At 38.9% G+C, this 27,145-nt stretch overlaps 1 protein-coding gene across 4 annotated transcripts in view; it reads right to left on the bottom strand.

Annotated features, from left to right (window-relative positions):
- Window positions 1-1,020: 1,020 nt before the first annotated feature.
- PTH2R (parathyroid hormone 2 receptor) overlaps window positions 1,021-27,145 on the bottom strand; it is a 131,423-nt gene continuing 105,298 nt past the window's right edge. For 3 of the 4 annotated variants that reach the window (XM_017946890.3, XM_009182935.4, XM_009182933.4), the window contains 4 exons: window positions 14,454-14,548; window positions 7,311-7,449; window positions 4,840-4,881; window positions 1,024-2,265 (listed from right to left, as the gene is read on the bottom strand). In XM_017946890.3, coding sequence (XP_017802379.2) covers window positions 1,870-2,265; window positions 4,840-4,881; window positions 7,311-7,449; window positions 14,454-14,548 — 672 coding nt within the window. In that variant the 3' untranslated portion in view covers window positions 1,024-1,869. Of the gene's footprint in view, window positions 2,266-4,839; window positions 4,882-7,310; window positions 7,450-14,453; window positions 14,549-27,145 lie in introns of all 4 variants that reach the window. The other variant, XM_003907890.5, reaches the window with a different exon arrangement.

The following is a 27,145-nucleotide window of genomic DNA, read 5'->3' as shown; positions in this document are numbered from 1 at the left end:
AGGAAGGAAAGAAAAAGCATGGAAGGGAGGTGTAATATTTTTCAAGACGGTTTGTTGATATTGGAGAACTTTATTCATCATGACACTACTTGCCTATTGGTTAAGTCATTCAGCAAAATGACATAGATCAGCTGGATCCATGTCATTTTATCTGGAAACATATTGTTCTGTGATTTTTTTTTTATTTCCTAGGTGTACGTCTTCTCCACTAGAGTGGAAATTTTATGAGGATCAGAGGCTAAAACATACTACAGTGCAAGACTCCCAAGTACTCTCTATTCAGAATTCATTGAATTTTTTTTTTTTTTTTTTTGAGACGGAGTCTTGCTCTGTTGCCCAGGCTGGAGTGCAGTGGCACAATCTCAGCTTACTGTAACCTCCACCTCTTGGGTTCAAGTGATTCTCCTGCCTCAGTCTCCCAAGTAGCTGGGACTACAGGCATGTGCCACCACACCTGGCCAATTTTTTGTATTTTTAGTAGAGACGGGGTTTCACTGTGTTGGCCAGGATGGTCTTGATCTCCTGACCTCATGATACGCCCACCTTGGCCTCCCAAAGTGCTGGGATTACAGGCGTGAGCCATCGCGCCCAGCCTTATTGAATTTTTGATGGGTTAATAGACTACATATATACTAGTGACAATACAACATAATGATTAAGAACATGGGACTTAAAGTCAATAGAGCTGTCAATGACCAGCTGGGCGACTTTGGGCAAGTTAACTCCACCCCTACAAGTCACACTGTCATCTGTAAAAGAGGCGACAGTAATAAGACTTACTGCATAAATTATAGTGAGAATTAAATAAATGAATGCTTGTAAGAACCTAGCAGCATGCCTGCCGATACACAACATGCCCTCAATAAAAGTTTTCAAAACTGCAACATACTGAAATTTCAAGTTGAATAAAGTACAAAAGCTAAATGTTGATATGTGTACATTTAAAGAAGGGAAGTTTGGTTGTTTCTCAAAAATAAAGTGAGATATTGAAAGAAAAATTTTAAAAAGTGATCCAAAATGTATTTTTAAAACAAATTTTTAATTGCTCCCACATGCCATGTACAATGTAGTAATAGCTCAGACAAGAAAAAGATATAGATGCAGTGTGATTTGCTATCAAAATAAATTACAAACAAAATCAATTTGCAGACAGAAGCTCAATAACTGAGGAAACCTTTCTACAGGACATGGTTTACAAAGAAGAAAGAGTGAAGACCTGAGGTCTGGCTGGTCACAAAGAGGACATTCAAAAGAAGGGATGTGTGAAATATTCTTTTTTGAGAAATTGTCCTTGTTCCTAGAAACATGTGTAATTGTTATAAATGCATTATTTTATCAGTGTCCAGCCAACTAATTTTCCAGCAAGTACTTGTTCTTAGAACTTTTATCTTCCCACATATTTTTTTAGATCCTAATTGCCCCTATGCACAGGCAAAATAAATGCAATGATAGAAGTACATTAAAGTAAGAAATAAGAGAATACTAGTTTCTAAAAGGAAACTGATACACACTAAATGATCTTCATAGTATTTAGGGTGATATATACGAGAAAAAGCTACCATCAAGCAATTGAAACTTTTTTCTACCCAAAAGTAGCAGAAAAAACATAACAATCACAGAGAAAATACCATACATTAATTTAGTGGAAAACTTGATGCCAAGAGAAGGTAATAAACTACTCCGTTGACACTTGCCTTTTCACGTCTTTAGTATCTACAGGAGCCGATTCATGGAGCCTAAAAACTTTCATTGAGTAACACCTTAACTCTGAATTTTCAGCCTTTGAGTTCAAGCATAGGAATATCAGCCAAACCCTCTCACACAACCAGCCATTGGACCGGCCCATGAAAGTCAGCCACAAATGTCCATTCAGAGAACATCCTCAGTTTCCCTTTGGCATCCTTTAGTGTCTGGGTTAAATTCCATGGGCCTGGAAGACTTCTCCATTAGAATATCATCTCCCTGCCTCCCACTACCTTCCTTGGTCTCCTCATGGAAAGAGTGTGGCAGGCAGTCCAGCTCTGAGTTACTCCAGACGTAGCCGGGTAAAGTGATGTGGCTGTCAGGCTGTCTGCTGGCAATCTTGGCAGCTTTGCCGGAGATAAGCACCATGCGTGTGCTGGCCGCCACCTGTGACTGGCTGCTGGTGCTGTGCGTCACGGTGGTGAGCACTGAGCCGCATCTGCGGCTGCCACATGGCGGTGTCCTTTTCCAGTCCACGGAGAGATTCCAACGACTCCACATCTTCTTCACCTCTGCCTGAACCTAAGCCACAAGAAACAGGTTGTGCATGAGAAATCCTAAACGAGACCCTGCAGCCTTGTTAACAAGGAGGTTTGCCTTGATTTCAAAGACAGCAACAATCATTGATTGAGGTTCCTCTACATGCCAGGGACTTCATCTATGTATTTTCTCTCAACCACAAAAAAAACCTTTGAGATAGGTGTTAGTTTTGGAAGTGAGCAAATTGAAGCTTAGAGAGAGGTAAAGGGACCTGTCCAAGATCAGAATTTAAATAGAAGTGTAAATGCAGCCAATAGAAATATCTGACATACGGGAGAGAAAAAAAAAGAGATTCTGGGTTGGAAGAGAAACTCAAGATAAACAGTGCCAGTGAGAACTTCAGAACTCCTGCTTGGCACGTGACAAGCCCATTGGAACCCCTGCACTGAGACCAGCCCAAACTCAAGCACAGCTTCTAGCAGCACAATGTAGCTTCCCTAGGATGATCTCAGCCATTGATAGTCCTGCCTGAGAAAGCTCAGTGGTGCCAGGAGAATTTACTATTTGCTGTAGCTAGCACACACCTGATGATAGGCCTATGACTCCCCTTTCTTAGGACATTTACTAAAAAGGGCTCACAGTTGTAAGTAAGCAGCTCTTGTAATTCAGAAGCATCTCTCTCAAAGACCTGAGAGCCATCCCTTCAAAATATAATCATCAAGAGGGATAAGGCCTCTTGTCTCCCAGTCTCCGTGGGAAGATAGAATTCTAACTTAACTGCCTGCTTGGTAGCACAGCTGGCCTAAACATGTTGATACTGACCAAAGATTTTTTCACTTCTCTGACTCTACTGAGCCCTTACACTCCACCTCCCTCATTCTCCCTTTAAAATGCCCAAATCATCTCTGTGTGAATTGGAATTGGGCTCGGCTCTTTCCCCTACTGTCAGTAGTTACTGAATAAAATCCGTTTTTACCACTTAAATTGCTGATGTCTTTGGCACCAGCTGAGGCTGAGCAATGGCATAGAAGGTACTCAATTTGAGATGTAACTGTCATGCTATCAGTCTGCATCGGCAGCCTGAAGGAGTCAGAGTGAGAAAAGAAGGTTCGTGGATAGAAAAGCAGGCACTGCAAATGCGTTCTTAAAAGGGTGGGGCTCTTATTTCCATTCCTACTACTGAAGATTCATTTCTACTTCAATTGCCACTTTTCAGAAAGGAGCTTATTTGGAATTTCCATGGGAAGCAGTGGAAACCTGGTATGCTGATGTCACCTGAAACAACAAACTTCTATCTGTTCATCTTGGCAAAAAAAATCAACACCTGACTGACAGAGCAGAAGCACCGTCATCTTGGACAAACGCCACCACTTTAAGTTCCAGCTCCCTTTCTAACCTCATGCATTTTGAGGAAATCCCTTCCCTTCTAACAACAAGCAGCCAGAAAGAGCAGACAGTAAAACACTGGTAAGAAAGCTCGGGCACAGAGGAAGTAGGGAAAGTCTCTTGGGTAACCACCAAACTTCACAGTCTACAATGGACCCCAGTAAAACAGTGGGTTCTAATAAGCCCATTCTTTTCCCTTTAGGTGCACTAAGATAGGGAAGCTAAAAGCAGACTCAGGGGGTGGGGGTAGGAGGGGGTGTGCAGGCAGCTGCAGGAAGATGTATGAGAAAAGACGCACAAAAATTCACCCTCCCAGATAACCAAGACAAAGAGACGCAGAAGCATTCCAAGCCTGTTGTAAGCTCTCCTGCCCTGAACCCTTAAAACCTCTTAGTCTGTAAGAGAGAAGGCTTTCTGACCTAACTTGGCCAGAAGCCCCTCCCAGGGTTATTCTGCAAAATAAATTCGTCTTTGACTGTTGAGTGCTTTTTGTGTTTCTTTCCTCTTTCTTTAACTCTTACACTGAACTACTTACCCCTCCTGCAAAATAAGGTAAGAACAATACAGAAGTAAATCAGGAAACTAATTTAAGCTCTTTCTGCAAGTACTGGACTAGCATGCCACAATGTCCAAACCCTAAACATGGTCAGAAGCATCAGCGGGTCTACCGCAACAAAAGTATCCATGCACTTCTGGGGCCTGCAGCAAGCTTAAAATTTGAGAGAAGAAACATGGCAGCTCATCCAACAGCAGGGCATATTAAAAGTTACAAGGTAAAATGTATTATTATCTTTCCAGCCAACTCCTAAATGAACTGAAATTGTCCCACCATCATCTTATAGTTCAAAAAACATCAAAATTGTTGAAAGACTTTGTCCCAGGGAAACTTTTATTTGAGTTTTGTACAGAACTTGAAATGGAATACAAGTATTAACAGGAATATGATGTTCACTGTCCATCCAAGTGTCTGTCTGTATTCCAACAAGTTGCTTTCTAACATCAGAGTCTACAGATGAGTTCACATTTAAAAGTACTAGAAGAGGAAGACTTTAGGTTATTTACACTAATTTTTTCTTTTCCAGAATAATTTATGATTAAAATAGCTTCCTTCTCCTCACCCATTCCATCCTGTAAATCCTGGAAATTCTAAAGAGATTCAGGATACATTGTGATGGCCATTTACAAGCTGAAGTGAGACCTGTGGGATGTCCAAGGTTCCTACAAACCTACCTCTCCATTGCAGTAGCAGTAGATGATAGACACAAAGAAACCCTGCAGACAAAAGAGAATGTTAGCCCACTGCCAACTCACAAAACTCACAGCACTAAAGCATCTTGTGTCAAAAGGTGTATGTCCAAAAATTGTTTTTTATGATTCCTTCAGAGAATTATATACAAATTATTCTCTCCTAGTGTTTCCAAATCCTTACGTTTACATTAAATTTGTTTGACGTCTTTCCTTGGTGTCAGCTGAACCAAATAAGTTGCTACATAAAACACTCCAAGACACACATGGAATAGGTTTCTATCCTGTTAGTTTCATTTATGTTGTGACCCATGGATCACATAATACTGGTCCTCTGCTTGGTAAAAGGAAGTTATAAGCTGTAAATGCTGAAAACTACAAACATAAAATACATGGTAAGAATACAAAGAAACCTTTTATTTCATTCATTCAAAAATATGTATTGAGCTTATGCAGTGTGGTAGATGTTCAGCATGACAGGGGCAGGGATAAACAATGTAAACAAGACAGACAAGTTCCCTGTTCTAGAAAGGAAGAGACATGGATAAAATATAAACAAAGAGCACATGAGAAAAATGCAAAATGATAAGGGTTATGCAAGAAAAAAAAATGAGTGATTTTAAAAAGAGTAACGTAGTGGGTATATTAGATGAGGAACTCAAAAAAGTATCTCTGAGAGTGATATTCAAGTGGGTTTGAGTGACAGGAACAAGTAGCCAGCTGTGTAAATATTTGGGGAAAAAGCAGTCTAGGCAAAGGGAATACAAGTGTGAGCCCTGGAGGCAGAGGTGAACTTCAGCAACAGAACGTATGGAAGCAATATTGTGCCCTGACTTAATGAGCTACATGGAGGCTGGTGTGATACAGGGTGAGAGGCAGACAGGTTCCACGACATGCAGGGCTGTGTATGCCAAATAATGGTATGTGAGTTTTAGTCTGACTGCAACTGGAAAAATTCGGGTATTTCTGGCAAGTATATGACATGATCAAATTTATATTCTTAAGATTCTCCAGACTATCATATGTGGACTAGCAAATGAGTAAGCAGGACAAAGAGTAATCCATGTGAGAGATGATGGTAATTATAGCTTCAAATGAGATAAAATGTGTGCCAGCAACCTCTTCCTCAGTTTTGTCTCCCCTCCCCACTCCTTTTTTCTCTTTCCTGCCTTCACCTTCTTTTATTTTTATTTATCTTCCATACACACAAGTAGAGTTCCTCATTCTTATAGGTGTTATATATTTTACAGCAAGACATTTCCTTATCTCTCTGTCCAGGCTTTTTTGTGTGAGGAACAGCTCCAGACTGCTCCTGCTGTGAGCAGAGGATTAACCTGACCTCTACAGGACAGAGAAGCACAGGCACTATAGAATATCGACCTTTCTGACACCCCCGACTCCCCAGACAGGTGCAGCAAAGCTAGAGAGAGGGCAGAACAAAAGGTTGCAAAGGAAGGAAGGAAGGAAGGAAGGAAGGAAGGAAGGAAGGAAGGAAGGAAGGAAGGAATGAATGAATGAACAAAATGATGAGGATGGATGGATGATGATGATGATGATGATGCGGACTGATGATGATGATGATGATGATATTAAATGATGATGATGATGCGATATTTAAAATTTGTCGGTCGTCGTCGTTCGGTCGTCGTCGTCGTCGGTTCGTCGTCATTTCGTCGGTCGTCGTCGTCGGTCGTCACCGTCTCGATCATGATGATGCGTGATGGATAACGCAACGAACGAAATTTATCGAATGAATGGTCGAATGATATTATTATCAGGTCGAAATGAATGAATGATATTATTGATGATGATGATGAACGGTTTGTCATCATTAAGAAAAAGAAAGAAAGAAAGAAAAGAAAGAAAGAAAGAAAGAAAGAAAGAAAGAAAAGGAAGAAAGATCAAAAAGAAAAAAGAAAGAAAGAAAAAGAGGAAAGAAAGGAGGAGGAGGAAGGAAAAGAAAGAAAGGAAAGAAAGAAAGAAAGAAAGGAGGAGGGAGGAAGGAAAAGAAAGAAAAGAAAGAAAGAAAGAGAGGAAAGAAAGGAGGAGGAGGAAGGAAAAGAAAGAAAGAAAGAAAGATGGAGGAGGAGGAAGAAAAGAAAGAGAAAGAAAGAAAGAAAGAAAGAAAGAAAAGAAAGAAAGAAAGAAAGAAAGAGGAGGAAGAAAGAAAGAAAGAAAGAAAGAAAAGAAAGAAAGAAAGAAAGAAAGAAAGAAAGAAAGAAAGAAAGAAAGAAAGAAGGAAAAGAAAGAAGGAAGGAAGGAAGGAAGGAAGGAAGGAAGGAAGGAAGGAAGGAAGGAAAGGAAAGAAAGAAAGAAAGAAAAAGAAAGAAAGAAAGAAAGAAAGAAAGAAAAGAAAGAAAGAAAGAAAGAAAGAAAGAAAGAAAGAAAGAAAGAAAGAAAGAAAGAAAGAAAGAAAGAAAATTACAAGAATCAGATGACTAGGCAGCACCCTTTACCTGAAAGGAGTTGAAGAAGAGCTCACAGTGCATGCGGATCTCCCACCCGAGCCCAGTGAAGGAGTGAGGCAGGCACACGAACACGATGTAATGCACTCCGAAGACCAGGACCAGGACCAGGGTCGATTTGGCCAGTTTCCTAAAGGAGAACAGCAAGTCTTTTCATTCATTAACTAGAGTGCCTTTCAGTAGAGACAGTGTGCCGGAGGGAAAAAAAAAACTAAGCAGAGCTAACGGGGGTGGGACTGACCCTTTCGTTTTATCTTTTCTTGAGACAGCATTTCACTCTATCTGTCTCCCAGGCTGGCATACAGTGGCGTGATCACAGCTTACTGCAGCGTCGAGCTCCTGAGCTCAAGCAATCCTTCTGCCTCAGCCTCCCAAGTAGCTGTGACTACAGGTGCTTGCCACCATGCCTGCTATTTTTTTATTTTTTTTAGAGATGGGATCTCACCATGTTGTCCAGGCTTGGGCTGACCTTCCCCTATCTCTTTGGATCCCACTGCTTCTGCTGGTTTTTTCCCTTCCCTCCTCTTTCTGTCACTTACATACTAAATCAGGTAGTTTATTCTCACTCCCTATAATTGCTATCCCATAAATCTCTCCAGTCTCATTTCCACTCTTCTTGCTTAAAGGATACTATTTACATAAAGTTCTAGAATGCCTTTTGTCTGTCCTAAGTTTCCTTTAACTATTTGAGACGTAAAGAAGTATTACTTCCATCCAGACTAACTGCCTTTACTTTCATAGAAGTAGTTCAGCTTATTTTGTTCATTTTAAAATTCATTACTCCCTTGTTTCTTCTTACATTTGTATCTCCATTTTTCACTGATGATGCTTATTTTGGGAGACATTTTATATTTTTCTATGAGCCATATGTGGTCAGTTCATCTTGCCTTCTCTGAATATTCTCTGCCAAATACTCTGTCTCAAAGTGCCTATAGGTCTATTTTGTCTATTTTTTTGGCAAACTAAGTCGTTTGATATATTTTTATCATTCTCCTTAACTGCCTCTTTCCATAAATTTTCTTAAGTATTTGGAAGAATCCCAGGCTTTCCAATATGATGGTTATTCTAAGTGGGCCTTCATGATCCCCCACCTGCTATTTATGCCCCTGTTTTATCCTTTCCTTGTAGGTGTAGGCAAGACGTGGGACTTGTGTCTAACCAGTAGATTATGGCAAAGATGACAGCACGCCACTTCTGAGATTACATCACATAAGGCTGTAACTTTCATCTCACTAGCAGACTGGCTCTCTTGCTTGGTTTGATGAAGTAAGCTACCATGTTGTGAGCTGCTACACTGAGAGGCCCATGTGGCAAGGAAAGGTGGCATCTGGACAACAGCCAGCAAGTAACTGAATCTTACCAACAATCACATGAACTTAGAAGTAGATTCTTCCCCAGTCCAACCTTAAGATAAGACCACAGTCCCAGCTGAAAAATCAGTTGCAGCCTGGTAAGAGATCCTGAAGCAGGGGATTCATACCTAGATTCCTGACCTACAGAAACTGGGAAATAGCAAGGGAGTTGTTTTAAGCCACTAGGTTTGTGGTCATTCCTTTTGCAGCAATAGATAGCTAGCACCCTCAAGCATACTATTTTCTGGGAGGTTTTCCTGAGGTGGATGACGTTATACTTTTTATCCAAGAAATTGCCAAATCTGGCTTCTTCTTTCATACTTATTGCAAATATCTCCCTTTCTCTGTGAATTATTTACACTCTAATAATCTCAAACAATTGATCCTCTTCCTTTCTCACTAGTCTTTCTTCCAGCTGCTTTATTTATCTGTTTTTCTTCTTGGAAATAAGCTCTGTGAGTGAGTAGAGATCACATTAGACTAAGGCTGCAGGGATCTTGATTCAGGTTCCAGATTTGATATTAACTACCTGTGTGATTGTGATTTAGTTTTATCTCCAAAATAAGGAAATAGGGCCTAGAAGTCCATATGAGCTATAATATTCTCAGGCTCCACTGGGAACTGTCTTCCATGTACATACACTTTCCTATCATAACCCTCTTGACAATAGGAGTTAAAGTGTCCCATAAAATCATATTGAAATCATATTGAAATGCCTAGTGTAGATGTAGGGGGGGTTGCACATTTGCTCCACCTCATTGTCCTCTGTCTGTCTTATCTCTCACTGGTGCCTGAACCATCTGCTCCACCCACTCATCCTCACATTCAGAGCTTCCCTGCAGCCTATGGGCTTTCTCCTATGCTGTTCCTGGTCCTAACAACTCATACTTCAAGTTACCTATAGTCTATTCAATATGAAGAATCTACCTTAAATCTGTTCCATCCAAGGTAAGATCCCTGATAAACAGCGGGTTCCTCTGACTAAACTGGTCCTTTCAACTGTCAGGGCTCCCTGGGATGTGCTTGTTCTCCTGAATCCTGATGGTGAGTGCACTCTTTCCATCACTGCCTATCTGGGCAGGACACTGAGTGCCTTCATGGCCTTTTATAGTTCAGCCTAATCAGATAAAAGGGGACAGCATTAACTCACTTGCAAAACCTTGAAAGTCCTGTTGAACATCACTCTGAAACAAAAATTATATTTCCTCCTTTAAGATGAAAGGGTAAATCCTCCCAGAGACTGTTCTCAGAATCAAGCTGCTGATTTTTCCTACTGTGTATGACTAGGAGCCCAAAACTAAGTGAAAACAAAAACGACACCAATGGAGCACACTGTGAAATTATCACAAATGTGAACATTAGGGACAGTTTGGTTCAATGCAGAGTTAAGGCAAAGTTGCTTTAGGCAACCAAAATGTAGTGGGTATCCTGCAGGCTCAGCCATCTGGGTTTTCTCCCTCTTTTTCTAGGACTAAGCTCTTTTACAACTCCATGGAGATAGAAGTTCATTTATAGAAAACCGGTAGTAATTATATTCATCTTCTATTGTATAACAAATTACTATGAATTTAGTGGTTTAAAATAGTACTCATTCATTTTCTCTCAGTTTCCATAGGCTAGGAGTCCAGGCACATACCCTGGGTCCCTGGCCCACAGTCTCTCAAGGCTGAAATTAAGGTGTTGGCTGCATTCTTACCTGGGCCTCAGGGTTCACTTCTAAGTTCATTCACATTGCTAGAAAAATCTCAGATTCTTGCAGCTGCAGGGCTATTTGTCGGCTGTCAACCAGGGGTCACTCAATACCCGCAGGCTTCTCTCAGGTTCTAGCTATAGGCCCTCACAACATGTCAGATTGCTTCCTCAAAGTCAGCCAGAGAATCTCTCTCCAGGCTCACAGGATGGACTCTTATATAACACATCATAATCACAGGAATGACTATCCTAACATCTTTATCATATAAAGTAAACTAACCAATGGAAAGGCTACCCCATCGTAGGTCTTACCTACACTCAAGGCGAAGGATATTGGGGGAGCAGGGATTTTATAAGGCTTATACACCCAGGGGCAGGAATCTTGGGGGCCAGTATAGAAATATGCCTACCACAGTGATGCAAATAATTCCTGCCCATAGAAATACAAATTCTGTCCAGTGCAATGTAACTAATTATAGCCCTGTGAATATTGATGAGTTTTGCTAGTTTGCATATGCCAGGCAAATGTGTATGTGGGTCATGGGTCTGGCTGTTCACTTAAAATGGACATTTACTCTCTATTCAAATCATGTAGCAATCCTGGGCACTGATATTTTTCAGCGTCCATATGGTCACCCATGCACATTGTACGTTTTTACACCCTGGCTCTCTGAAAATGCACAGCTGTCTAATAAGATAATTCAGGGATGTACCAACTGATAGCGGTCTTCTGGCTTGCTGGAAACATGGTGTGCTCTGTGTCCAAGGGCAAAGCCATGAGAGGAATGCAAAGAAGTCAGGTGGTTTTGGGACTCAGTGTTCTGTTTAGAAAATAGATTCCTAATTCTGTGCTCTCTCTCCCTAGGTGATTTCTCTCCAGGTGAGCAGCTCTAGAAAATCTCTGATTTTCTTTTAAGAATCAATTTAGGTTTAAAAAGAAACTACTATTGCTCTTAAGCCTTTCTTGATTGATCCCCCGTGGCCTTGAATTAATCCTTACCTCTTTTCTGTATACATAGCACTTTGTATGGGCATCTCTGTTAGTACTTTCCTCATTTTATTTAATTAAATCAATCATAATATCTATCACTCCCACTCTCTCTGTCTCTACCCATCCCCACCTAAATTGAGGGTTCAAGGAGGGCATTCAGCAAATGACGCTACTGGCCATCAAGCACCATGCTCCTGTTACATCCCATGCTGGTTGCCTCATTTTATTCTAACAACCATGGGAGAGAGCTATTATTGTCCCATTGCCAAGAGAGGACAGAGGCTCAGAGAGAGAAAGTATCCACTCAATGTGATGAAGTAAATGATGGATGCGGCCTTAAAACCTCTCCTCTTTATTAGCATGCTACATGATAAATACTGGTTGGATTTATTCTAAAAATAATAAACATTAAATATGAGTTTTGTCTAACATTAAATGGGAAGTCAAATTAGTCAAAACATTCAAGTATTCTTTTTCACCAAATCTTGCATTTTTTCATATCTCTTGTTTTTCCAGGCCTGGCAACCTCTTCTTATTTTATGAAGTAATTGAGTTGTAATTTAAAAGGAAAAAAATGTATTATCTGTGTTATTAAATCTAATAGATGATTGAATTTTACTCATACAATTTTGTTTTAAGGTAAATTGTTGTAAACTGTAGTTATACACTATGTCACCATTGAGGGAAATGGGTCAAAGGATATACGGGATCTCTCTGTATGATTTTTGCAATTGTATGTGAATCTACAATTATCTCAAAATAAAAAATTATTTTAAGAACTGATTGATTAATTCCTTTCCATTTTAAACCACCATGCCAACTAAGAGATTTTATGTACTTTTCAGAAGTCTGTCTTGTTTGTGTGTGAGCGCACATTCACCTGGAGAGATTATCTCAGCTCTGAAAGGTGCTTTTAGTTTTTCATAGTAGTATGCATGGAAACATGCTTTGTAACTGTTTTAGATGCCACGCTTTGGAAATTTTGTATCGTTTTATTTTAGCAAGAATATTTGAACATTTGTTAGACAAAGGTAATAACGGAATGGAAGATAAGCGTAAAGGTACAAAAATTAGCTGATATAAATTTAAATACTCAATTAACCCTCATTGTAGGAATGTCACTGAGACAGGGACACAGATTTAATTTTCCTAAGCCTATTTAAAAAGTGAGATGCTATTTGAACTTGAAAATCTATGGCCTCAGAAACAGAATATGGAATTGAATTCTCAAACTGGTGTCAAGTAAGTTCTCACATTTTTCTCTGAAAAAAAGAGTCACTTTTCACTACATTTTTATCTGTGGCTTAACTTTGGACATAATTAAGGATATTAAATATGTTTCAGACATTAAAAAATGTATTTGGCTGAAAAATACTTTTTCTGACTTCCATTAGTCTAAACTGTTCTAATTAACAATTTCATACTTGAAATCTTCTGGGCACCAGATTATTTCAAAGTTATTCTGAATTCTCAGTAGTTGATTATTTCAATCCTTGATAAATTATTCTCTTCAATTGTTCTGGGAAATAATCCTCCATGAATTAATTCAAAATGTTGTCTATTCTATCCATTTTTAAAGAGAGGTCACCCTTTGTTCCCTCCAAAATTTCTCATGTCCCTTGGGCAACACTTTACTAAAAATATTAGTTCATGTCATTCAGAACTATAGAAATAAGCAGCTTTGTTCAGAACTAGAGAAGTAAGTAGCTTCCAAACACCACTACACTCTTCCACTTTATGAAGAAGAGTGAAAAGTTATTTACATTTCTTATTATTCTGTCGTTTGGCCTGTGTCTTCACAGATGGGATGTGACGGGAGAGATAAGCTGTGTTAGTATAGCATAGACCTTTCACCATAAACTCATGCACAAAGTATAATACTACCACTGACAGCACACGAAAAATAACTGGCACTGGCAGCTGCTGATTTGTTAATACTGTGCATCCTATGGGCATAGGATACTGTGAATCCTGCAGGCCATACCTGTAGTCTTTGCAACTCAACAGTAAATACAACCTAAATGGTGGAGAGGACTAAATCAACGAGGACTTATGGAAGATTCGTGAGAGAAGATCAAAATGCTGACTATGATGTTTTTCCTCTCTATGTCTGAGATAGCATTTCATAACAATCTGAGGTAGAAATAAATAGTTAACTGAAGATTATAAAACCAAATCCACATCTACCTGATTACTGGATGTCCAGTTGGATAGATGCCACTAATATTCAAATTTTCCAAAATGATCATTATGAGAAATGCACACAACCTTAAGATAGTTTGATAACAATCACAAACACTCGATTGTCCTTTTCCTCATGAAAGGCTGAAGAATGGACCTGTCTCAATCAATACATTTGCATATTTAGTGAGAGACAATTTGATGTAAAGATTAGAACCAATACAGCAAATCTACTTGATCTTTTCAGCTATGACATATTTGTAGAATGCAAATAAAATTGTCTGCCAAGATTATCAAGATATTTTCTGTGAGTTCACATACGGTTGATGGGAACATCCCAAACTGCTAAAAACAGATTTTAAAATATACTTAGAATTTAAGCACAAGGGGTAGTCCTTGGGGTTACTTATGTTTTCTTAATATATATGCTTTTCTGATAAATCACACAATAAATATACATTCATAAATTTAATCTCTTAAAGGTATTTCAAATCAATTTATATCTGTTCTTTACTTGAAATAGAACCAAAGGCTGGGCACGGTGGCTCATACCTGTAACCCCAGCACTTTGGGAGGCCAAGGCAGGTGGATCACCTGAGGTCAGGAGTTTGAGACCAGCCTGGCCAACATGGCTAAACCCCATCTCTACTAAAAATACAAAAATTAACTGGACATGATGGTGCACGCCTGTAATTCCAGCTACTCGTGAGGCTGAGGCATGAGAATTGCTGGAACCCGGGAAGCGGAGGTTGCAGTGAGCTGAGATTGTGCCATTGCACTCCAGCCTGGGCAACAGAGTGATACTCTGCCAAAAAGAAAAAGAAAGGAAAAGGAAGGAAGGAAGGAAGGAAGGAAGGAAGGAAGGAAGGAAGGAAGGAACCAAAATATGTCCTCTGATGGTACCTGTCCTGAAATTACCTGTATTGTTTCCTTGTGTCATTCCCAACTGCATTGGTCTCCCAGATTTTGGTAGCTAGAACTCTAACCGTATTCAGAAACAGAATAAAATTCAGCTGAAAAAGAAGGTAAGATTACAAAGAATTATTGTTAGTCTTCAAGATTTTTATAAACATTTACATAAATTGAAATTTTTTCCATTCAAATAAGAAAAATTACCCATTTCATAAATGTGAACAGGGGAACCTGAGATCAGATATTGAAAGGCTAGTGATTCTTGATTCACCCTCATGAAAACACAAAGAAATATAAAGTTTCAACAACACTGAAAATACCAGAGGATGATCTGCCGGGATCCACGGGGCCTTTCTAAACTGAAGTTTAGATGAAGCCCTTTGGCAAACTGGCAGGACAAAGGGTAACAGTTATTATATAAATGTAATCAACTGTCCTCTTTAAAATGAATTCCCAACTATGTCTCTACTTTAGGGAGAGGAATAATAGAGCTATTTTGGGGATCTACTCTGTCTATGATGTATGAAAAGTATTGGGTGAAGGTGATATGAGGTGTTTTTTTTTTTAAGGGAAGTAAGATGCTATATAAGAAAAGGCTCCCAGTGTAGTCAATTAGATTGATTTTTTAAAATGTTGTAAGTGTGAATACCACTAGAGGTAATCAAGTCCTGGCTTTTAAAAGGGGAGGAAGGGGAGTGTCAAAGGAATAAATCCCTTTCTGTCTGAGGACCTCAAGGATCAGTGAAGACATTCCAGATGAAGATGAAGAATATGTCTCCAGGTCTGGGGTCATAAGGAGATCGAGGCCTGAAATTCTGGGTCCCTCCATTCAAGGAGATGTCTGCTTTCCAGAAAGTGCTAGTGCTTAGGAATAATGGAAATGTAGATTGCCAACAGTAAGCACTGTGTCCCTGCCAGAGCAGGGGCAGAAGAGAAAGTCATCAAGTCCTGCAGTCCTGGGGATAACTTGTCTTGCAGAGTCCTCAATCTCTTCTGGAAGTTAGGGAATTTTGTTATCAGAGGATTTGTGTGTCTCAGTCCCAAATTCAGCTGACTGTCTGTATCAGCCTTGAACACCCCACCAACCTCTCTGCTATCCTACCACTGACAACCCTGTGAGCATCTCTCAACAATCACAACTTTCTACAAGAACTGAGGGCTAGGTCTTGAGCCCCACACATGGGGGAAAACAAAGTTGTGCTGTGAGCTGATGAAAGGAAAGGGATGCTTCCAGGCTGATAACAGCTGCCATTTATTGAACATTTTCTAATTTAAAACCTTACATGAGCATGGAGGAGACACTTTCATTTTTTTACATCCCTTTGTTATGGATGAAGAAACTTTATCTCAAAGAGATTAACTGTTTTAACCTGGAATACCCACCAATCGGTTGGAATTTGAACCAGGTCTTTGTGAGTCTGTATTGTGAATCCTTAACCACCATCTGATACCTTCTGTTCAGGAGGACAAAAAGATGCAAAACATGAGAGCTGAGGATTTCCATCTTCACCCATTACAACTCGCAGCCCGCAGACAGATTTTGTTTTAATGAGAAGTTGAAAAGCTACTTGAGTACTGCTCAGGTCACTGAGAAAGAAGCACGTGAGCGTTACTTCCTGAATGACAAGATTTATTTCATGCCCCATTAATTCCTGTCCCTCTAAGACAACAGCCCCCGGCAACAGGATGTAGCTGGGGTGAAGATACTGGGGAGTGATGCATGGAACGGCTGGGTGAAGGACTAAGTGCTAGGAGCTGAAGCTGGGAGAGCTGTGGGGCAACGTCGGCTGGATTGCCATTTGTCACGCCTTGTCCTGGAAAAGGAAGAAGTATAGACGGCTTCTGATGAGCCGGCCTTAAGCTTCACCTTATTAAAAGGCCCGGGACCAAGCACTCAGTCCTTTAGTAAACTACACTAAATAAATCTGCACCTCCCACTCCCAGAAAACTGACTAAAGGAAATACATGCCAAACAGTCCATCCATTTAATAACTGAGAAGATACGTTCAAGACCAACCAAATTGATTATGGAAAGAATTAAGAATTTTAAAATATTAAGGCTGAGTAAAACTTGATGCCTTAAAAGATAAGTAACAAACACACACATGACATATATACACACATACTGATACAAGCAACAGCTGGATGAAATTCTAAATAATTATTCTGAATAATTTAGAAAAATATAGACTGTGGGTGAATTAGAAACTATGTTATTGACTACTAACCATGGCAAATGAATTGACTCTTAGTTTCACAGCATCTCTATGAGACAGGAATTTTCTTGTCCCATTTCACAGATGAGGAACCTGAGACACAGATTCCACATATTTTTCCCAGCCACACAGCTAGCAAATGGCAGGGCCTTAATGCAGCCCATGCAGCCTGTATCCACACTGTAAACCCTTAACCACTGCACTATAGTGTCCATAAAATAGAATTGAGTTAAGAGTAGACTGAGATGGAGACAGAAATTTAAGAGCAGGATGGATTAACAAAAGATTATATGGAATCTAAAATATAACCAAGTTTTAAAATCAATATTAGAACAACAAACAGTAGATCTGACAAAGCAAAAAAATGAATTCGGCAATTTAGGAGACATTTGAAGAATCCTCCCAAAGGGAGGGAAAAAGAACAAAGACTTGAGAGTTTGAGAAAGGGCGTTCGAGTGAGGATGCGGCCAAGGATTTAAGAGTGGAAATTGCTACACTTTTGGCTTTGATGATGGAGGAAGGGACCAAGAGTCATGGAATGCCAGCGGCCTCTAGAAGCTGAAAAAGATGAAGATACCCCCTAGCACCTCCACAAGGAAGGGAGCCCTGCTGACACCTTGATTTTAGGACTTCTGACTTCCAGAACTGTAAGAGAACAAATGCATGTTCTTCTAAGCCACTAAAAAAAGAAAAGAAGAAGAACAAAGACTGGTGTGAGGAGGTATATGAGGTGTAAGATACCTATCTGGAGGATGTGGCAGATTACTTCTCTTTCTGAAGAAAAGACAACAACAAATAGAATAAATCAATGAAAACATAACAGAAGAAAAATCTTGCACTAAAGGAAGACTTGAGTCTGCAAATGGGAAGGTGGCATTTTATACCAGGCAAAAGAAATAAAAGAGAATAAGACAAAGACGAAGTTTCTGGTGAAATTTTAGCAGCAGCAGTAGTAGTAGTAGTAGTAATTTTTTTTAATTAAGACATAATTCTACGAAAAACATCATTAAAGAGTTCTTGCATATTTTATGTAAACTTCCTGTAGGAAAAATTTTGCTTGAAGCAAACTACAGACAAAACAAAGAAATTTAAAAAAGAAAGAAGGCTTAGAATAACATGACTTTTAATAAACATTAAAGCCAATAACACATAGAATTAATTTTTTGTAAATATGGTTTTAAAATAATGTAAATATAGAAATCAAATTATTTTGCAATTAAAGATTCTTTTTTTAATTCCAATAGTTTTGGGATAGAGGCGGTTTTCTGTTACATTGTTAAGTTCTTTAGTGGTGATTCCCGAGATTTTAGTGCCCCCATCACCTGAGCAGTGTACACTGTACCCAACATGTAGCCTGCAAGTAATTATTTAAATAAATGTCAAGATTTGTTCAGCGTGAACCACAGATGAACTACAACAAAGAAAACATTTCAGCCATGGAAGCGCAGGCTGTCCTGTCTCGGAGACGTGGTTCCTGGAGTTTTCTTTGCCTGGATCCTTTACTCTCTCCACTCACTCGCCCTTCTTAGGTCAGTTATCAGGGTTCAGGCTGAATGTCATTTATTCTCAGAGGCATTTTTCATGTTTAAATGTTTGCCTCACTCACTAAGCTTTAGCTGTGGGAGAAGAAACTGGTGTCTATCTTCTCCTCTACTCTCTCTTCTCCAATGCGTCACACAGGGCCTGCAATGTTCTTGGTGTTTAATCAAGATTTGTCCAATGAGAGTGAATACATAAGTGAATAAGATGTGCACACTGTAAACACTATTTATATTGAGGTTAATCAGCACATCCCCCTTCAATGTAGAATTTTCACTTCTAGGCATAACTCACAAAAGATGTAATCACAGAAAGAAGTCAAAATTTAGGCATAGAAAAGGTAACTTGCAGTGAGCAGACTTTCTCTGCAGCATCTCCAGGGATAGGAGCCTGTCCCTCAGCATCCCGTGCCCAGGTGGGAAGATCCTGACTAATTATGGGTTTCTTCAATAGACCCACTTGTCTAACAGACCTAGGATTACATCATCCACCCCAGCCTCCTGCAGCAATAAGGTTCTCCCTCACTCCCTTGCTTTATATCTTAACATGTTTAGAATCAGGGCAGCCAAGAGAGATGCTACGTGTTAGTTTCCCTCAGAGACACTCTAAATACGTCATATCTGCTCAACGCATGTTTCGGTTTATTTTTCAATATCACAAACATAAGAATTTTTTTGCTTTGCTTATTTGCATATTGGTATTAAATGCTGAACTTTTACATAACAGGTAATAAACTCCCTGATCTCTATCAAATACTATAATTTGATTATCTGTATCACAAATATAAAGATCAAAATATATAGTTTATTTCTAATCAGTCGGAATTCAATTTATAACTTGGAGACAGTTTCTATGGCAAATGTTAGAGCCTTAATTTCATTTAAAGTTATATTTCTAACTGATTTAGAAAAGGGAGTTCTGAAGGGGAGATTTTTCTCTGGGGAAAAATCAATTTGGTATTTACAATTGTGTCAATAATCAGAGATTAAATTTTATCCATTTTTCTTAAAATTCCTTCCTTCCCAGTCAACCCTTGTTTTTGGTGACTGCACCTCTCCCTGCAACTGGAAGAAAATGAATCACTCACCCGACAACAGCTAAGAAGCATGTACCTTGTTTGTCCCTTTCTTTTCATATTTTGAAAAGTACACTAGATATAATATTTTTAAAACTTATCACCTAAAGTATTTCCTAAAGGCCTTTATTAGAAATTCCATCTTATTCCTTCTGCCAGAGTTCCCTAAGATACCCTGTGACAAGTATGGAAAACAAAACATTTATTTTAAAAACATTTTAGCTCTGTATTTAATGCACTCTATGTAGTATGCAGCTTCCCCAGGAGTCACCTACTTGCTTAGTCATTCAATGTCATTCAATATTCAAATTTAATCATTACTGATACAATGAGCAAACCCAAGATAGACATCACAAACTGTTTATTGACCAGAAAGATTAGTTCTCAGCTTGGATACACAATGATGATGTGAGGCATGATGAAACAAACATCTAAAAGTAAGTAAATACATGCCAATAAAAAGTGACCTGAAAAAGAAATAATCACAAATGCCCCATATACTTCTCATACCTGTCAACATCTCTGATGCAAACCACAAGCTGTTAGTGACACTACTTCTCTGGAGGGTTATTTAAAGGTCATAATCTCAGCAATAATGTTGTCAGATAAACATTGGGCAAGCTATCCCCAAAATGCTTCCCAACTTGAACATTCTTTGATTCTATGAATTATTTTTATGGAGTTGCCAGAAAAGGAACTACTGCCTGAACTACTACAAAAAATAAGCATATGAATTCTAAATCTCAATGAGTGATAGACCCTAATTCCCTAATAGGTTTTATGGTTTGTTTTTTTTAATGCCAGTTAAGGGTTGCTTTAAACACTGAGTTTAGGATTTTCTCTTTTATTACTCCTATTCTATAAGCACAGCTTAGACATATGTACTATAAGAAAGGTGACCCTGGAAGAAGTTTCTATTATTCAAATATAAAAGATATGTCATTAAATTAGTTATACATTTACATTTTATGATAATATTTACCTTTTCTTGGGTCTTTAAAAAAAATAGTTCTCCTTATTGCACATTCACATTTTAATTCAGCTAAGATGAATCAACTCATTATAAAGGAAAATATTTTCAGACTTTACAGCATCTCCAAAGAAATGGATTTAAATGAATGGAATATGTGGGACTAACTCTCATCAAATAGCAAAAAACATGGATTGTCATCACGCTCGCTGCCCAAGCTCACCAGCTGCTGAAGCTGATCTCCCTCCATTACTCATATCAGTAGCTGACAGTTATTTATGGTTATCATTTTAATAAAACTCTTTAATTCCTGTCTCTTTCTTGGAAGGTTGCATCAAGAGTACAGTCTCTTATACAGTTGTCAGAATCAAATAGGACTATGCACTTAAAGGTGAATAGTACCTCTCTTAGACATTTGCGTCTCCAAGCTAGTTCATCTTATCTATCCATCATAATACCTCTAGAGTTTCCTTTTTAAAACCCAAATCTGATCTGCTTACTAACATGCTTAAAATATTTTGATGTCTCATCACAATTTTAAGGAAAATTCCAACGTGCTTTAGCATGACATGAGTCCACTCCCATCCAACTTCATAGTCTGATCTTCTGCACATTCTGCAGATGCATTGTTCCTTCCAGCCATAGAAAACATAACATGCCCACTTGGCATGGGCTAATCTCCATGCCAGGAAAACCCTTCTCTGTGATTTACCTATTAAGTGATTTAGGTAAGTGATTTCTACTCTTTCTTCATACTTTTCGTTCAAATCTCACCTTCTTGGTGTTTCCTTTATTAAGCCCTTCAGAGTTTGGTGCTGTCTCTTCCCTATTCCAAACTTCATGATGGTGTCAGACAGACTTGGATAAGCTTATATGACTACTACATGAACCACCATTTCTGTTACTATACCTCTACTATTACCATGCTATCACTAGTAGTAGTATTAGTAGTGTTACTACGTGTATTATAGGCTACTATTTATTGAACGGTTTTCATAGGTTATACTAAGCACTTTAATAATCTCACATAGTCCTCCTAATAACCCTATGAAGTAAATATTAGAATATCCAATTTCCTTTTTAGAAAACTTCATTTTAAAAGAAGCTAAATCATAGTACAGTCAGCAACTGGTAAGAGTTCACACAGGATTCATACACTTGTTCACATAACTACCAACCTTATAATAAAAACTATTATGAGTTGCACCTCCTCCACTAATGACCTGTATGACCTTGGATGTGAGTTTGACTGCTTGTAGACTAGTAAAGTTAGTGAGACTCAACAAAATCTAAGAGTATCCTCAGCTCCAAAATCCTATAATTCTAAGTCAAATACTTCTCTGTGTGCCGGTATTGCCAGTCATAAAATTGAAACAATAATATTGATATATTTACTTCAGTTAACTATGAAGGAAACTATATTGTAAATGATTGTAAGGTACCTACATGTGGCATGCTTATCAAATAATCTTATGATCCACTATAAGTAATATTATTAAGTGTATATTTATATTTTCATTCAGCCAATATTTCCTAGGCACCAATAAAGGGCAGGCATTCTAGGAAAATAAAAGAATAGATTATCCCTACCCATGAGGAGCACACAGGGAAGACAGAGCTAGTAAGTAAAATGCAGTGTGGTACACTCCTTCTAAAGTGTCTGATCACATGAAACACAACCAGCCTGCCACAGCCAGGGGAACGCCCACTGCTTACACCGGTCAGGACTTTTGTGTAATTTCAGGTTTCATTGTTAAAGGAATTTGTCCAGTTCAGTGTTCTCCAAATAAGTCATTTAGGGTCCCACCATCATGATTTTGCCATATTGGTATTATTTACCTACTAATGCCTACTTCATACCTTTCTTCAATCGACTTTCATTAAATTATTAAAATTTAAATTTCATACCATTAAACATAAATAAAGAATCAGTAGAAGCTTTTATAAATAAGAGACAACTGTGAAATACATATGATGGAAACAAAAAGCCTTATGAAATGTTATCTAGATTGGGTTGCCTGTCCTACCTCCCCCTATCCCCAAAGAAAGACACTACACATGTGAGTGTTGTTCAAGACCAGGACCAAAATAAAACTTTCTCCTTGATGTGCTCAGAAGGGTTGGAAAGGGACCAAAATTCATATATGATTCAATATTGCTTAGTGATCTTGCATATACCACCTAAGTCCTCTCATGCACCAGGGTATGTGCCCCTACATAAGGAAACACCGCCCTAGCTTAAATCCTATGGCAAGAAAGAGGAAACCTGTGGGCTCTGGAATGACATTGCCTGGGTTTGACCTTGGCTTCAGCATTTTCTAAATTTATAACCTCAGACAAGTTATATAACCTTTCATGAACCCAAACTGGGAATAATAAAAATACCTACTTAAAAGTTATTTGAGGATCAATGCAAAAAAAAAAGACTCTGAAATATGCTTGAAACAAAAAGGGACTCAAATATTTATTATCAGATGATTAATAAAATATAGGAGATTAACTTTGTTAAGAGACAAAGGAAGACTGTATTAGTTCATTTCCATACTGCTGATAAAGACATACCCAAGACTGAAAAGAAAAAAAAGGTTTACTAGACTTATAGTTCTAGTTGGCTAGGGATGCCTCACAATCATAACAGAAGGTGAAAGGCACATCTCACATGGCAGCAGACAAAAGAAGAGAGCTGTGCAGGGAAACTTCCCCTTATACAATCATCAGATCTCATGAGACTTATTCACTATCATGAGAATGGCACAGGAAAGTGACCCCATGATTCAATTACCTCCCACTGGGTCCCTCCCACAACATGTGGGAATTCAAGATGAGATTTGGAGGTGAGGAACTTGTTGAGAACTGGAACAAAGGTGACACTTGTTATTTTTTATCAAAGAGACTGATGGCATTTTGTCCCCACCCTAGAGATTTTTGGAACTTTGAATTAGAAAGAAATGATTTAGGTACCATTCCACCCCTGGACCCTCCCAAATTTCATGTTCTTACATTTCAAAAGCAATCACACCTTCCCAACAGTCCCCCAAAGTCTTAATTCATTTCAGCAACAGCTCAAACTCCAGTCCAAAGTCTCATCCAAGACAAGGCAAATCCCTTCTGCCTATGAGCCTGTAATATCAAAATCAAGTTAGTTACTTCCTAGATACAATGGGGGTACAGGAATTGGGTAAATACAGTCATTCCAAATGGGAGAAATTGGCCAAAACAAAGGGACTACAGGGCCCATGCAAGTCTGAAATCCACTGAAGCAATCAAATTTTAAAGCTCCAAAATGACATCCTTTGACTCCATGTCTCACATCCAGGTCACGCTGATGAAAGAGGGGGCTCCAATTGCCTTGGGCAGCTCTGCCTCTGTGGCTTTGCAAGGTATAGCCCCCCTCCTGGCTTCTTTCACAAGCTGGCATTGAGTGTCTGCAGCTTTTCCAGGCACATGGTGCAAGCTGTTGGTGGAGCTACCATTCTGGGGTCTGGAGGACAGTGGCCCTCTTCTCACAGCTCCACTAGGCAGTGCCCCAGTAGGGACTCTGTGTGGCAGCTCCAACCCCACATTTCCCTTCCTCACTGCCCTGGTAGGGGTTGCTGTGAAGACCTCTGATGTGCCCTGGAGACATTTTATCCATTGTCTTGGGGATTAATATTCGGCTCCTTGTTACTAATACAAATTTCTGCAGCCAGCTTCAATTTCTCCTCAGAAAATGGGATTTTCTTTTTTACTGCATTGTCAGGCTGCAAATTTTCCAAACTTTTATAGTCTGTTTCCCTTTTAAAACTAAATGCCTTTAACAGCACCCAAGTCACCTCTTGAATCCTTTGCTGCTTAGAAATTTCTTCTGCCAGATACCTAAATCATTTCCCTCCAATTCAAAATTCCAAAAATCTCTAGGGCAGGGACACAATGCCACCAGTCTCTTTGATAAAAGATAACAAGGGTCACCTTTGCTCCAGTTCCCAACAAGTTCCTCACCTCCATCTGAGACCACCTTAGCCTGGATTTCATTGTCCACATCATTATCAGCATTTTGGCCAAAGCCATTCAACACGTCTCTAGGGAGTTCCAAACTTTCCTACATTTTCCTGTCTGTGAACCCTTTGAACTGTTCCAACCTCTGCCTGTTACCCAGTTCCAAAGTCACTTAAACATTTTCAGGTATCTTCTCAGCAGCACCCCACTCTACTGGTACCAATTTACTGTATTAGTCTGTTTTCATGCTGCTGATAAAGGCATACCTGAGAATGGGAAGAAAAAAAAGGTTTAATGGACTTACAGTTTTACGTGGCTGGGGATGCCTCAAATTATGACAGAAGATGAAAGGGCACTTCTCACATGGCGGCAGGCAAGAGAAGAGAGCTTGTACAGGGAAAATGCCCCTTATATAATCATCGGATCTCATAACACTTATTCACTCTTACAAGAACAGCCCAAGAAAGACCTGCCCCCATGATTCAATTACCTCCCACAGATCCCTCCCATAACACGTGGGAATTCAAGATGAGATTTGAGTGGGGACACAGTCAAACCATATCAAAACATTTTGGTAAAGATAAAATTTGAGCAGGGCCTAGAAAGACAGTTTGATGACCTATCACTGGATGGTGGATGAAAGGAGGGGTGAATGGGGACAGTAACACAGCATGAAGGAAATACTTACATAAAGATAAATACCACAGTTCCTCCTTTTCTTTTCCCTAACCTATAAATTCAAGATCTCAGGTTTCTGCCAGTACCATACAACTCTTCACATCATAATACTGGCATTCTCAAGGCCCTCTCATAAGTATCCAAGAGTGAATCTGCTGAATTTCCCAATCTGTATTTTTATATCTCTGGTTTTATTTTGTTTCAGCTGTTACCGTGCCTCTTGGTTGACATCAGTGCAAATGCAGGTGCTCATGTCTCAGTAAGTGCCCCAGCTTGGTCAGAATGTATTGAATCAATCAATCTCACCTTTCCCACTTCTTCCAAGCAAGCTGTCCTGCCTGCAGCATCTCCTGCTCTTCAGGTTGAGCATCCCTACGCCTTCTCATGATGCTCTAGGAGGCCCAGAACCAAAACAAAGCATCATGCTCTATTGTTAATTAGGAAATATTTCTCTTATATTTTGATCTTACAGGGGAAGAATTAAAAAATCATCCTCAAACCAACATCAAGATGACACAGGTATCTGATAAATGATTACATTTGGGGACATTTATTTTTAGAACAAAATTTAGTATTTTCCAATGACTCTAGTTCTCTTAAACATAATTTTAACGCACTTGAACAAAACAGAAAACAACAATGCTATAATTATAGATCTTACAATTCCAACATTAAGTGATTCCTTCCAAACTTATACTGCAGTCTATGGTTATCTCTAAAAATCAGTTATCTTGACATGACTTCTCCAGACTGCTCAGACTTAACAAATTCCTTTACTCTCTTAAATTTAGTTTACCTCGTATATTGCTTAGAAATTCTGACCATAATTTATCTAATTTTACTCCTACATATACAAACATCAAATTAACAGAATCTATAGTATTATAATAGCCAAAGACAGGATTAAGTAAGGGATCTAATTTGGATTTTAAATTCTGGGCAAATAGTTTCTTTGTTAGCACATATGATGCATATATTTACATAAAACCATGCCACATGCAATGCATGACTACAAAACAACTTTATATCCTAAAGTTAAGCTATTTTTAAAACTATGAACATAGCTATATAAATCGAAAGATTTTTCCCCTAAATTCAAGACACAGTTTGACAGGTTTTGGAATGCAAGTGAAAAGAACGTGGTCACAAAATGCGTGTTAAAGTCTTTGTTTCATCACACTAGTCATGTGACCTTTATCTGTGTGAGCTGTAGTTTTCTTCTCTAGAAATTGAAAAGACTGCATAAAATGAACTCACAAGTTCTGTAATTTTACTTGCTTTGTGCTCTTATTTTGCCTCTTTCCTCTTCCCAGTTCCCCAGGATATCTATTTTATATGCATGTTTTGTTTTTCCAACAAGTATTTATTGAGTGGTCATTCTGTGCCAGGAAACTAGCTAAGCACTAGGCATCATAAGTTTAGAAAAAAAAAAAAAAAAAAGATCCTTGTTTACATAAACCTTGCAGTTCGGTGGACAAGATGGACATTCAACAATGAAAGACATGATATACCATGATGTTGAAAAGAAAAAGCCTTTCTACGACCTGTAGATTATAATTGGTAATCTAATTTAGATTGGAGGGCATCAAGGTCACAAAGAAAAAGTAGTATTTCAAAAGAAGCATAGAAGGAAGCACATTCCAACCTTCTAGAAGTACAGTGGGGCATGTAGCACAGCCCTGAGAAAAACAGAGGTGGACAAGGTCAAGCAACTGACTGGTAAACAACATAGCCAGGGTGTGGCATGTAAAGAGACACAAGCACGAGTGAGGCATCTTTGCTGGATTATCAGAGATGTTAGATTTTATTATAAGTGCATGGAGTTCATTGGGTACGGACATTGATCCTGAAGTCAGAACCCCACTCCATCACTTAATATTGGGTATTCTTGGACAGTTTCCTTATTTAGAGTTATTTGTCAGATTAGATATATTGATGTATATAAAATGCCTAAAACACTGCCCAGCACATTGTAAGAACTATGTCGTGTTTGTTGTCATTATTATCTTCATCCTTCCTGGCTTCACCACACAGAACAACTCAGAAGAAGGAGCACCATACTCTGAACACATGGAGCTTAAGTTCTGGGCTTATTTCTCCCTTTACAGACAGGTTCAAAAGTAAAATGAGGGATGTAGGCTTCATGGTCCATAAGAATGTGAGCCTGAAATCCCAGGAGGAAGTACGTAGGAGAGTTTTGCTGAAAATCACTGCAAGACCATTTCATTATCAGATTAACCTAGAG

This window comes from Papio anubis, chromosome 10 (assembly GCF_008728515.1).
Source record: "Papio anubis isolate 15944 chromosome 10, Panubis1.0, whole genome shotgun sequence".
NCBI classification, from domain to species: Eukaryota; Metazoa; Chordata; class Mammalia; order Primates; family Cercopithecidae; genus Papio; species Papio anubis.
The sequence above is the reverse complement of the archived record's forward strand: the minus strand, read 5'-3'. Positions and strand labels throughout refer to the sequence as shown.